General features: G+C 37.5%; 1 protein-coding gene across 1 annotated transcript in view; it reads left to right on the top strand.

Moving 5' to 3' along the window:
• Positions 1–14,113, top strand: part of ATE1 (arginyltransferase 1) — a gene marked incomplete at its 3' end in the record, with an annotated part of 30,315 nt that overhangs the window by 7,698 nt on the left and 8,504 nt on the right. The window contains exons 5-6 of the mRNA XM_009866194.1: positions 10–242; positions 2,978–3,106. Coding sequence (XP_009864496.1) covers positions 10–242; positions 2,978–3,106 — 362 coding nt within the window. The remainder of the gene's footprint in view (positions 1–9; positions 243–2,977; positions 3,107–14,113) is intronic.

Below are 14,113 nucleotides of genomic sequence, written 5' to 3'. Positions count from 1 at the left end.
CCCTGGTAGGAAAAGGAGCTGACCTGAGCAAGCCACCGTGTCGAAAAGCGAAGGACATACGGAAAGAAAGAAAACTGCAGAAACTCCTTCAGAACCAGATGTGCACGCTTGAAGGCTCTCAACTTCACCGAGGAGATCAAGTTTCCCTCTTGCAAAATTCTAAATCTAAACCAAACCAGCCTAAAACCATTGAAGACTTTGTTTTTGTCTCTCTACCTGTTGACGCACGGCACAAACTTGAGGTAACGTCTCATTCGCTGTCGTTGGAGGCAAATTAAAGAACAGTCTGGTTAAGGATTTTTGAAATGCTGAAGTGTTTAGTATTTGTGACTTTTTGGAATGGTTAGAGTTTCAATTTTGAAATCTCTGTGGTGCTGCACGATAGGTACATGTGGTGCAGCTGAGCTCTGCAGCCACAAGAGGGGACTCTTGAACTTGTGTTGAGCTGTAGCTGAGCCCAGTACAGTTACGAAAATTGATTTCATACAGTGTGACTTGAAAATGAAAGACTTTGAATTAGCGGAGTGTCGAACGATGAGAGGGATTCAATGTTTAGTTCTGCAGCGTATAAATGCTTAAGCTATCTATGCTAATGAATCTCGACAAGAAAGCAGTAACTGTTCATAAAGTTAAACAGATAAGATAGCTGCTCTTTGCAAATGTCCTTGGTGTGTTTTGATGTCTTTGGAAGCAGTAGAAGTGATGATAGGAAATTCTGCTTAATATACTGGTTGCCGTTAAATCTGTTAGTAATATAGACACAGTCATCTGTAAGACTTTTGGACTTTCTAACATTTGTTAATCATAAAACAATTTTTATTTTTTTTTGGATGGTGGAAAATTATTTTAATGTAGTTACTGCTTATTACTGATGGTACTGAATATTAAATTTTTAATATTACTTGGGTAATTATTCAGAGAGGTAGCGGTGATGACTTAAAAGATTCATCCTGAATAACTAAAAAAAGCTGTGAAATTGATTAATTTCACTAATTCCTCCAGATTTTCTGATGAATTGTGTAACAAAACTATGATGGCTTTGTCTGAGCGTCTTCATTTAGAAGATGCAGAGAGAATCATGATCGTTCTAGCAGTGTTTTCCCAGATTGCCTTTACGCTCCTTACTATGTCTAGTGCGTGGTTTTTTTGTGAGTTTGTTTGTTTGTTTGTTTGTTTGTTTTATGTTCCTAGATCAGAACCAACGCTATTTGTGAAAATAGAACCATGCTGAAAATTAAGTGTGTCTTGAAATGAATCTATCCTTAAATATGCTTGGAAAGAAGTAGTATATTGTTGCTCATGTGATAATATGCTTCTGGTTAGGAAGCAGTCACTTTTACTAAGAAAAATTTTTAATTTCTAGATATATCTTATTAAAAGTGATTTTGTGTGTTGTAAGGATGTTGATTGGGAAGACAGATAACTTCCTACTATCATTAACTCGTTGTTGAATAGGGAAACGTTTCCTCTTTCGGTTTGAAAATATCTAGAAGTCCTCTTGGGATTATTGCAATAAAAACTTAGTCTTTATCTAAAGAGCACAGAGACAAGTCTTCCAAATGCTGGAGTCCTTCAGGTATTTTTCAGTACAGTGTAAGAAGAATCTTTTCTTTGAGAGGAGATCTTAAACAGTACAGAAAATCTCTTGAAAATGTTTCTCTGCATACCGTTTTTTGATATTATTTCCTGGCAACTGTTTGTGTAGTTCTTCTCTAAGCATTTTAGTTACCTTAATTTGTAGTTTGAAAACCTTGTTATTCAGTGTAAATATAAAAGCCTTCAGTAGCCTAAAGTGAGCCAAAGAATTGCCTAATATTAATTAGTTAGGGCCCTTGTGCAAGAAGTCGAGATTTTTCTTTGTATGATGTTTGTGTATGTATAAATATATATTACTGAATGATATTGTAGTAATAAATGTGTTTAACTTCTTCTGAAGGTGAGGGTGGTGAGATCATCTCCACCAAGTTCACAGTTCAAAGCCACATTTCAGGAGTCTTACCAGGTCTATAAGCGTTACCAGATGGTTATTCACAAGGACCCACCTGATAAACCAACTATAAATCAGGTCAGAAGGCCAAACGAATTTTATGTAAAGCTCAGCTTCCCCACCATTTCATGTGTCTGGTTTCTAGGAGCAATAAATGTGGATCTTATACCCATCGTATATTCAGGAGCCTGTGAAGTACTGGATCAAATAAAATCAACGTCCTGAAAGTGCAATTTTTTTTCTATTTGTGAGTGCCACTTAATTGCAGGCAAAAAGTTAGGGAAGTTTACATGGGTGTGCTGTTGGGTAAGAGATGGAGAGAACAAGGCTTGCGGAGACAGACTTTGTGGGCCTTAAATACAAATCTAGGAGAACCAAAACCAGCTGGACACTTACCCTGATAACTGGTCTCGCTCGCTTTGGTTTGAATGCTTCCACAAGGAGGAACTAGCGAGTACAAATTTATCAGACATACCTAAATTGCACATTGTTACTGCTTCTTGTAACGGCCAGGCAATGTGCAATAGTTCCCTGTCATTCGTACCGCCTCTCTCATACTAGGAAAGAAGAAAAATTGGGAGTTTGAGGAAGAAGTGTACGTAGCAAGAACATGTCGTTGCTATGCTGGGGCAATGAGCGATGTGCCATTAAAAATAATACATTTTTAAATAAGTCCTTGAGACTGGACAGTGAAAATAAAATTTGTCGTTGATTTTTGAAATAGCTTTGTCAAAAAATAGGTTGGCCAAACTGGTGCTTTAATGTTCTAGTTGTTATTCTCTAATGAAAGTACCAACAGTCAGTTTAAACTTATCCTTAGGTGTCAGACTTGCCCCCGCAGGAGCATTTTTCTTGTTACTGCAGGATAAAACTGACTTCAAAGGCTTTGAAGTGGATAGGAGGAGATCTTTCACTAGCCTTACCTTCAGAAGCGTATTACCTGGTTACCTGCGCTCAAAACAGTTTGCTTGTATCTTCCTTGCTCTGAAGGTGAGGTTAGTACCTGTCTCCTTTGAGGACCCCCAGTTCAAATCATCCTTCAACCAATCGGCCACTTTATTTGCCAAGTATCAGATGGCCATCCACAAGGATACACCTTCTGACTGTGGTGAAAATGAGGTACAGTTCTCTGCATGCACCTTTCCAAAACCAGCTTTTTTTTTTTAATGCACAGTTAAATGATGAGGAATGGTGTCTCTTAGAGGGGTTCTAAATGTTAAAATACTGGAGTTTCCTATTGGGAAGGAAAACATTGGGGTTTTGAGCAAGCTGCTGTTTCAGGCTTCAGCCTAGGGCAGACTGAGCTGGAAAGGGAGGGATTTAGCACCATGATAACTAAAAAAAAACCCCTAATGTTAGCAATGGGTTAACTGAGAGCTGTTTGTATGGGGTTTGTGAACAGGTCTGGGGTGGAGATTTGCACTGGAAATGGGATAATGGTTTGTAAGTGCTTTTTGATGGCAAAAGCATTTTCTGCTTTAAAACTCTTGGGTACCTTTTCCACATCTCTCCTTATCTTTCTCTGGTCTTGCTTAATTACACAGGTAAAGGGTTTAAAAATCTCATTTTTATTCACATTTTGTTGCTAGGCATACCTCTCAACTACAACTCCCCTTTGCAGCAGAAATAGTGCAAAAAATATTCCCACCAGCTCATTGTCTGAGGCTTAACAAGAGTACATTGCACATGAATAAAGCCTGCTTTTTAAGTCCTGTTTGGAGGATGCTAATCCTAATCTAATAAATTTAAAAAAACCCTAATTATGGAGTTCTAAACCAAGCAGCAATTCTCTGTTTCTCTGGCAGATGGCACAACATTTTTTTTAGCAGAATTAATAAAACTGCTGCCCCAGAACTGTCATTTCTCTCTTCTACAAATGTATGACTTTTGGTCAGCTGTCCAGCTGGACTTTTCTTATGAGCTATACTTGCAGAAGTGATACCTAGCAAGCTGTGGCTGCTTTCCAGGTAGAATAATAAAACCACATAATCATTTTTGGCTTTAGTTCAAAAGCATCTAAGGAGAGCTTTTTTTTTTTTTTTTTTTTTTTTTTGGTGAGATCTTTGTAATGCTACTGTGGAAAGCCATAAAATTCCTTTTACTTTGTTTTGTGAAATAATAGGCCTCCTAACAATAAGCAGTTGTCTCTGCCCTTCTTATAATTACTGACATAAATTGGATTAATTATAATAACAGAAAAATTGGAAACGTGCCGAGCAAGAAAGATGGAGCTGTTTACTAGATTTGTACCAGGTATTACCTGGTCTGATTAGGGATTTGATTTGTCTGCTGCGAGGGGTGTATTTCAGCCTTGATGCTTAGATATGGCATATATTCTACTGTGCCTTTGCTCTGAAAATCTTGTTGCTCCGAAGAGAACTTCTACTTAATTATTCTTTGTTTAAAATTATTATATATTTTTTTTTAAATCTAATCCTTATATCTTGAAGAACCAAGAGCAAAATCACGACTGCTTGCAGTGAACAGCAGTTACCTCTCACTTCATCGAATCTCCCCATTTGGGTCAGAGGGTTTGGGTTTAATGAACTTAATCGCCTGTAGAACTTGATCTTTTATATTTAGCGAAGGCAAGATGGATTGACAGGTCAGGTTTCCGCTACCTGAAGGTGTAAAATCTATCATGGGAACTGCTGTTGAACAGGAGGAAGGTCCTTTCTGTTGGAACTGCCAGTATTTTAAGGGATTTTTATCCTCCTCTTCCCTTGTTACGTGCCGTGGGCCTTGCCTTGCTCTGCCTTTATCTTCTCTCTCTGGCTTCGTGGTTGTGCAAGCAAAGGGTTTATAACATTCCAGGGGACACATGAGACCTTCTCTAAAGCTTCTAGTAAATGTAAAAACTTGGTCTGATGCAGCCTGGATTTTGATTCAGGTTTTTCTTTAGCAGTAGCAAATTACCTTGTGTGTTGGTGTGACTGTCTGGCCAAGAAGGTCTTTCTGTTTACAGTATTAGGCGGTGAAGCTCAGTCACTTCAATCAAAAACATTTTGTATTTGATCCCTGCAGGACGTAAACTAAAGAGAACTTAACAAAAAGTGTATTTTAATATAGATTAGAAGAAAAATTAGATTTTTTTTTTTTTTTAATACTGAATCTGTGTGGGAGGGAATTATCGGAGTCACTTTTAAGAACAGAAGATACCAAGTAGGGTAAAACTGGTCCAAGTTATTGAGAGGAAGCATGTACAATGGTGTTTGAAAGACCCAAAACTTTTTCTTCCTCCTCTTTTTTTAGACTTTTTAATAGGTTGTATAGACATTACGGAGCCAGACAGTTGTTTAAGTAAGGATAGAATGAAATTCTGTTCTATACATGGGTTTTTATCAGGGTAGTAACAAATCTGCTTTGGGCTTTAAATTGGCACACATCCAGGATTTTTTTTTGCATCTAACAATTTAGTTTTTAATCTGTGCAAGCTAATACACCTGTGGTGAATGAAGCACCTTTTCAGGGAGAGTCCTGCACACTTTCATGTTTGGAAAGTTTCTAGTTTAAGAAAAGTATTTAATTTTATATTTGACTGACCACTTCATATTCAGAAACGTGCCTATATTTAAATTCAGAATCCAACAAAATTTGTAATGGGACACGTTAACAGCTTCTTTTGGGAATATATTCTTAGATTGTTGGCATTACATTATAGCATCTGCCTATATTGGCTGCTAGTTTTAATATTAACTTTATTACACTAAAATGCAATTTTAGGAATGGATTGAAAATTTTGGTGATTATTTGAAAGTAACACTAATCTGGAAAGTTCCAGAGCAGTTTGCAATACTAACAAAAGGTGTGTGAACCGTGAAGCTGATTATTTGGGGGTGAACTTGTAGTGTAGGGTCAATGGTTGGACTCCATGATCCCAAGGGTCTTGTCCAACCTGGATTGTTCTGTGATTCTATGATTGCTCAATGAAGATGGAAGAAGACAATCTCATTGTGCCTGTGCAACATCTATACATCTTTTCCTCAAGATCTCATGTGAGAAAGGGAAATAGATAATTTCCAGGACAGAGAGTTCGTTGAATACTCAGCAGCAAAGATTTCTTTGCACTTCTGAGCACTCTCTGGTTAGTGCCCCTTTGAAAGCAGGGATAACTGGTGTTTTGGTGAGTCTTCTTGAATTTTTCCTTTTTACTTTCTCCTCTCTTTCTTCTGTATTTCTGATGGAGACTACAGTAGCACTAGTAATAGGGAGTTATGATGAACAAGAATTTAATTTTGAGATTTTGCTGGGGAGAGTCCTGTGATGCATTTTGGTGATGCAGTACTGATTCCTGAGTGAGGCAGGGGTTGCTCTAATAAAAAGCAAGATAGAAATTTCACAGTAGAGTAAACTTTTGCCAAGTGCCAGAGTTGGTGTTACCCCTGTGGTGGTGAAACTTGCCTTTTCCATGGAGGCATCATCACGATCCTCAGCACCGCCCTCGTTGGCAAGTAGAGGATTTGGTAGGGTAGAAGTATATTTCCTATCTGCCAAATAAGTTAATTTTCTAGGAACAGTTTTGAGTATTTCCATGCTCTGGGAATTCAAGCCGGTTTAGCTGCAAGTGAAAATTTTTTCAAATCTGTTTTCACCTTGATGTAAAAGCATCAGTGATTTTCTGCGTAGGCTTTTAAATTCTCGATTCTCCGATTTTCTCTTAACTTGTCTGATATAAATTGAACTTCCCTTGGAAATCTTCTCAACCCTCTCTCAAAAACCTTCAGTTGGTTGCTGCAGAATTTCACCTTCAAAACTGACCTGGTTGTCTCTGTACTTCGGAGCGCAGTCAAATACTGATATTACGCAAAGTTGTTGGCGCCTAAGAATATTCACGTCAGCGTGTTTTTACTGAATTTGAATTGATGTCCTGAGGAAAAACAGCAAACAATTTTCTAATTAAAGGTTGGTTCATCATACTTGCTCTTAAATAGGGCTGTGGAAGAAACTGATTTTTCAGTTTTTCTCTGTGGAAGCGCAAAACCTTATTAAGCTGCTGTGGAAATGCGTAGTCATCCCCAGTTTTAGTAATGTGTGTGCTCTTCTCTTAAAAAGAGTTGTTGTTGGGAAAAATCAGAGGAATTAGGGGGAAGCTCGAGAGATTGTGAAGTGGTTTAGCATGAATAGTTTGTGAATGGCGTAAGACACAATCACAGAAAATAAGTAAAGAATTGAAATCATGAAAGCTTAGAAAAGGGAGACTTGTATCGTGAGCAGAGAGGAGGGAGCTGCCTGAGCATCCTTTTGTTGGACAGGTCTTGTTCCCTGTATTGGCAGCTGGAACACAAATCATAGAGCTCATCAGCAGGTCAAGAGTACCAGGATTATGCAAACAAGTTGTGTGAATGGAGATTTCTCTACCTTACCCTCTTCATTTGTTGTAAGAAATGGACAAAATCATAACATAGCTTGTCGTAATAATTCATGCACAGAGAAATGGATAAATACACGTTTGGAACCTGTATTTTAAATTTTATTTTCTTTTTAAATTGGAACCTAATTTTTTTTTAATTAAGCATTTGGTTATTTTTTCTGGGAGAAAATGCACAGATCAGTGCATAGAAGGATGGTCTGAGAATAACACAGAAGAGTGTTTTATATATTTTTTTTTTTTTTATGTGTCTTCTATAATCGTAAGAGGCAGGAATACTCTGGTAATTGAATCAAGTGCTGCTGGGGGTGGTGCTCTCTGTTATTCTGGTTTTACATCAAGAAACACACAAGACCATGGGAGTGGCCAAGCAGTGGCTTATGCTTTAGCTTTGTAGAATTAGGGTACAAATATCTGAAAATGAGATAGAAACAGTACCTGGGTGTGAAGGCCCAGGCTGTCTCTGCACATGAGAATGTCGGCTGTAAGGAAGCTCCATAATAGATGTGGCTGTGTTCTGCTTTGGGAAGAGCAATCAGTGTCTGCAAACGTCGTAACTCTTGCTCAGTAGCAGTGATACCTGGATTTTTGTCTTTAAAAAAAAAAAAAAGCAGGGAGGGCTTTGCTGAGTACAAATCAGCTGGAAGATGCTACAGTCCGGCTCCCCCAGCTGCACAGTGATTGATAAAGTTTGTGGAAATATATGTGGAAGTGTTTCAGAACATTTTGCAATTAAGCATTTTGCATATCTTCCGCCTCCGATATGAAGTGTCAGAATGTATTTCTTGGTATTTAAATGACACAGATGTGGAACTGTGTAGCTCTGGAGGCGAACATTTTAAATCAGTCAAATACAGTGAAAACATTTCTTCTTGGCCCTTTCATCCCAGGAAGGAAGTTGTTTTTTTTTTTTCAGCCCAGTGATGTAATCAATGGCTGGTTCGGATAGAATAGGGGCTACTTCTTCTTAATTAAGTACCATTTCACCCAGGGCATTGTGTTTCTGACCTAGTGTAGTCTTTATTTTTTTCCTTTTTAAAAAAATAAAATACTTCTTGGGGTAAATTATAGAAGCTGTCACTATATTTTATAGATAGACACACATATCTATCTAAAAGCTCTCAGCTAGTTTAGTTCTTTAGCTGTATTTAGTTCTTCTGCTAAAAAAAATCAGTGCCTATCATTCCAAATGGGGTTGGAGTTGTACATATAACATACTGTCCTGTAAGCATTTGAAATTAAGCATTTTTTTCTTCCTGCCTCCTCTCCAGTGAACTTAATGCTTGATCTGGGTGGTTTAAGACACTATTATAATATCTCTAGTCCATTAATGTGATTTTTAGGCTTTAAGTCTTTTTGCAGTAGTGTTTTTCTTTAAGAAACACGGCTGAAATGTAACTGAAACAAGTTATGTGGCAGCTACAAAAGTCAGAAAACATTTCCATAAAAGATCATAAAAATTCTACAGTAGTTTCCAGAAAGAGCAAGAGTGAGCAGTTTATTGCTGTTTAGACCTTCTGAAGCAAATGTTTTATTTAACTTCATGAGTGTTTTATAATGACAAACTTGTAGAAAAATAGTATGTGCCTCCCTCTGCAGAGTTAGCTGGACGCTTGCTTTGCTTTGTGCTTAACTAAATATTTGTCTTGGAAGAGAAGAATTTCACAACACACAAAAGATACACTGTTTGAAAAGGTGCAAAAAATTACTGAAATAGGTATAGTGTGTTTTTTTTCTTTCCTAGGTTTTTTGTATTTTTTTTTTTAATTACCTCCCAGAAATCCACTTGAACTAAGACAGAAAACTGAGTGAATAGTCTGGGAAATGCCAAGGAGCACGTTCCAATCAGTTTGAAAACTGGTATCGGCAGCCAGTTGCAAACTTTTAGGTCTCTCTAACCTAGTTTCCTCGTTCTCTCTATTGAGAGAACGCTTGGAAAAATCAATCGCCTTTGTGGTTATTTTGAAACCTTCTGTAGCTTGCCTCGACAGCCATTCTTTTTTATAATGCTCTTGAATTAGTTCAGATCTCAGATACTGCTAACTTAAAATACTTGCAACTGGTACTTCTGTACCAGCTTGATTGCTTCTGCGGCCCTTGTGACTGTAGTGCTGTGGTTTCATGGATTTTATTCTTGAAATGCCAGAGAATTTAGGCCTCCAGACAACTGATTTGTCCATAGTCGTGTTCAGTTCAGATTGTTTTTGTAACATGGTTTATGTTGTTCTTCCTGACCTTGACACTGAATTTTTTTATAGAAATCCAGATAAAATTAAAAAAATCTTTACTGTAGGTCTCACAAATCTCCATTGTTGTGAGAGCGAGTTTCTCCTGAGCAGACAAAGCCACAGTGACTTCTGTCGCTCCGGAAGGGAATTGAAATAGCGATTCAGAAATGTACATTCTGTCCCATCAGCAATTATTTCTGTTTCATTAGGCCTAGTCTTGTCCTGAAAACTACATTTGAGATGCATTTAAACTTTAAATCCTCTCTTTCCTTATGTACTGGGCTTTGAAGGCTCTTTCTTCACCTTCAGGTCTGTGGTATATCTGCAATTGTATTTTGTTACCACTGAAAATGTGAAATAAAGCTAGCCCTGGAATAAGTCTTCGATTCCTTGGCTGCCTTACCTCCGGTATATTGCCCGTTTCAAGGATAGCAGGACAGCTTGACACCGTCTTTCCTTGATAACATGCCACATTTTGTCCTATTTTCCCAATTTTTACAGCAAGTTACAGAATTTTGATCATCTTCCAGCTTAATTTAATCTATTTTCCTAGATTTTTTAAACTGTTTTTTGGGGGAACAAGGAAAAATTAATGTTTGAGAGCAAAAATCTATTTATTTAGAACCTGAAAGGAGTGCTGATATCTTGAGAGTAACAGAGCTCGAGACAGGGGCGTTGCTCCGTTCCTTGGTGGTGGCAGAACATCCTTCATGCTCGCGCAGGCTTTGCGTGAAACCAAGAGGAGCTGGATAAAACAGATGATTTTGACCCGGAAAGGAAAAATCCAGTTCTAGCTCTTCAGTTCCTTGTGTGTTTTAAATACCTGAAGGCTTGAGGAGGAGAAACTCTTTATAGAAATGAATATATAGATATAGGGAGTATATATTCTTTCTAGAATGGTATCTTTCCATGGCTCATTTCTGTTAGTGGCTACACTAAGATATGTTGGGCCACTTTGGTTTCTCAGGATGGGGAAATATTCATTATATTGGCCTTGGAAACAGGGAAGGGAAGAGAGAATAAACTTGCTTGATACGCATGAAGGTGTTACACTGGAACTGTAGGCTGTGTGACTTCTGCATAGAAACCCATAACACTTCTTATTTTATTTATTACAAGTCTGGTGCCTTTGTGAAAAATAAAACCAAAAAATAAACACCACCTTGGTTTATTTTAGTCCTTTTCAGAGATTAGATTTTTGTAAAAAAGCCCCAATCCATTCCTTACCCCTCCCTCACTCAATGGAAAAGGGCCAATACTCAATTTTCCTTGACAGCGAATTACACATTTGAGCAAACTCTAATGCTGTCAGAAAGAAAATTATAAATGAACGTCTTTCTGCTGGTGACAGCTCAAAGCTGCTTTTCCTGAGAGGGCAATGACACCGTTGTGTGACGTCAGCCCCCCTCACTTCCAGCGAGTCACCGAGTTACCGGGTAAAACCACTTGGGTTTAGCATCCAAGGCATCTGAATATCTTCCCCTACTTGTACAAAGAAGCACATGTTGACACTCTTGTTTTATTACAGCTTTTTAAAGCTGTGCACGTGCTTTTCCTTGAGCAGGTAGCTTTGGGTTTACCTAAACGTTCTTTTTATTTTTCTGCCTTTTTCCCACCTTTGGTTTAATTCTCAGTGATGTGTTCCTCTCTTAGTTTTATTAGTTTAGGTTAAAATTATTTCCTTGTTCTCGTTGTTCTTTCTGGCAGTTGTAATTAGTTCACACCAAGGTAAAAATGGTGGGGATTTCGTATGTATTATGTAGTTTTAAAAAGGGTAAAGTTTTATGCAGTTCAGTTTGAAATTAAAATTAGAGAAGCATGACTTTGCAAAAGAAATTTTAGTTGTGCTTGTGTGAAAGGTTGAGTTATTTTATATGCAGCACCAGCTCTTGACTGCATTTCTGTCATGGTTTATTGAATAGTGTTCATAATAATCTTGCAGTATTAAATGAGTTCGTTAATTTAGAAACTGAATCTTATCGTTAATTCATTTTTGAATAAAGGTATAGACTGGGTATTGTCCTGGTAGATTCCTGGGTTATGATGAAAGTGCTGTGGGTTTGGAGGTGGGAGGGCAGAGTAAGGGCGGAGAAGATAACAAACTGAGAGGTCAGTAGATCTAAAATAGTTATTAAATTCTCCACTTCTGTGCATCAAATACAATCCTCCTTAAGAAAAAAAACCAAACAAACCCACAGCAAAACTATTGTTGGGTTTGGGAGTAATTGATTGATTTCTAGAGAAGGTTCCCAGTCTTAGGAAATTTTCTAGGTCTTGCTTAGAAAATTGTCCAACCTGAGAACTTAGCAGGTATCAACAGGTGAAATAATAGGATGCAAGACTTGTGATTTTATTCTTTTTCCCCCATAAGACTGTGATACAGATTCAAGTGCAGTTAAGAATTATTTTATTTTATTTTTTAGCCAGCAGGATAGGTGGTTGTAACAGGATATACTCCCTAGCAAGCAGCAGTTATGCTCAGGTACACTTGAAAAGTCCCTCCTCGCCCCCAAAGCTGGAGGATTGTTTAGGAGAGCCTGGGGAGTGGATAAAACGATTTGAAAAGTGGCGTTGGCTCAATTTTCTCACCCGTAGGGTTTAACTTGCACCATAAAGCTAAAGTTACAGATTAAGAACTATTGGGGGTCTTCTGACATGAGAATTAATCACACATGGTTTATTTTCCCTGCACATTCTAAAATCACTGGCTGTAAGGACTGATGCACTCGCAATGTAGGAATTTGTCACTTTTTTTTTCGATTTGAAAAGTGGCGTTGGCTCAATTTTCTCACCCGTAGGGTTTAACTTGCACCATAAAGCTAAAGTTACAGATTAAGAACTATTGGGGGTCTTCTGACATGAGAATTAATCACACATGGTTTATTTTCCCTGCACATTCTAAAATCATTGCGAGTGCATCAGTCCTTATAGCCAATGTAGGAATTTGTCACTGTTTTTTTTTTAATGGGAACATAACTCAATAATTCAAATTTTGAATTACTTTTTTTTCCTCTTAGTTTGCTGATTTTTAAAATTTTTTTTTCCCCTTCTTGTTCTCTCTCCCGATCCACCAAATGAAGAAAAATTCTGGAATTCACTTAAGGTGTTGCAGTCATTCCTTTTTCTAGAGTCTGAGTAATTTAGATTGGTTGTGACTAGATCCGAAATGGTTAATTCTTCGCCCACACCTTGCAGAAATTCGGTGTTCATTTGTAAAATCCGTGTCCAGAGGTTAACCGTTTGTCCATAGCTCAGCTACTGCTGCGTGCTCGATGAGGGGAAAAGCCTGAAATTCACCTTCTGCAAAATCTTGGTTCTTTTGGCAACAACATATACGCTTCCTTAGAGACCTGCTCTTAGAGAAGGCTGAGGTCGTGTTCGCTTTGAGCTACAGTGAGAGTGGTCCAGTTAATGTTTGCAGATCAAGATATATCTATATATCTCTACCAGGGGCTGTGGTTTTATTTCCAAAATCTGCTTTATAGCACCTTCTGGAGAAAAGAGAAAGTTTCAGTTCCTTAGGCTGTCTGTGGAACTCTGTCCTAAGGCAGTGATTTACAATATCTGCACGTTTTATTGCTGCCTTCCTCCCTCTTCTCCCCTTCCCTGGGAAAAGTTGGATGGCTGACAGATAATCAACTAATCTAATTTCTGTTCCCCTTTAAATAGAATAATCCTTAGTCTCAGCAATTCATAGTATTCTTGGTAACACTCAGGTTTTTGTAGGTATCCACATTTATTCTGTGTATCAAACTTTTAATTAAAAGTTCCTGTTTACTATTACTTCACGATTCGGGGGCTGCTGTCTTTTTCAGTCATCCAGCTCTTTATTACAAGAGGGGGAATTAAACTGTGTCCCACGTACTGGGTTTTTAACAAAGGAATGTTTTAGGCTTAAATACATACCAGAAATTTACAACATGTTTAATGAGGAATCCACCAATAAGGAAGTATCAAGGAAATATATAATGATAAATAAATAATTATTACATTTTATTACTCTTAAAATCTTGAATAAGCTTTTTGGTTGACTACAGCACATTGTTTTGAGTAAAGAATCTATGTTTGACAAAGCTTGCACTTTCAGGATCTTGATTTTTTTAAAAAAATTTTTATTTCTTTTTCCTCTTCTTTAGGCTTAGAACAGGCTTGCTTATGATTCTGAATGTAAATAGACATAAATAATTTATATTAGGAGCTATAAGATCCCTAAGCCTCTTGTATTAGTAATGGGGCAGGTACCACTGGAACGGTGGGAAAAGACTCCCTGTTGCAGGCAGTCACAGGGAAGGGTAAAGTGTGATTTAAAATAGACACCAGAAGCAGACCTCTATAACAAAGTAATAATTGTCTCACATCACACTGTAAAAAATATTCTTCTATTTTATAGATAGTTGTTATATCTATAGTAGTTATTAGATAGTTATTAAATGTACTTCTGAACAAAATAGAATGTGGGAGTTTGTTTATGGAAATTTTATTTTAACTCTAGGAGTTAAAATAAAACTAGGAATTTTTCAAGCATATAGT

This window comes from Apaloderma vittatum, unplaced genomic scaffold (assembly GCF_000703405.1).
Source record: "Apaloderma vittatum isolate BGI_N311 unplaced genomic scaffold, ASM70340v1 scaffold7623, whole genome shotgun sequence".
In the NCBI taxonomy this organism is placed as follows: Eukaryota; Metazoa; Chordata; class Aves; order Trogoniformes; family Trogonidae; genus Apaloderma; species Apaloderma vittatum.
Note: the sequence above shows the minus strand (reverse complement) of the source record. Positions and strands in the feature narration are given on the sequence as shown.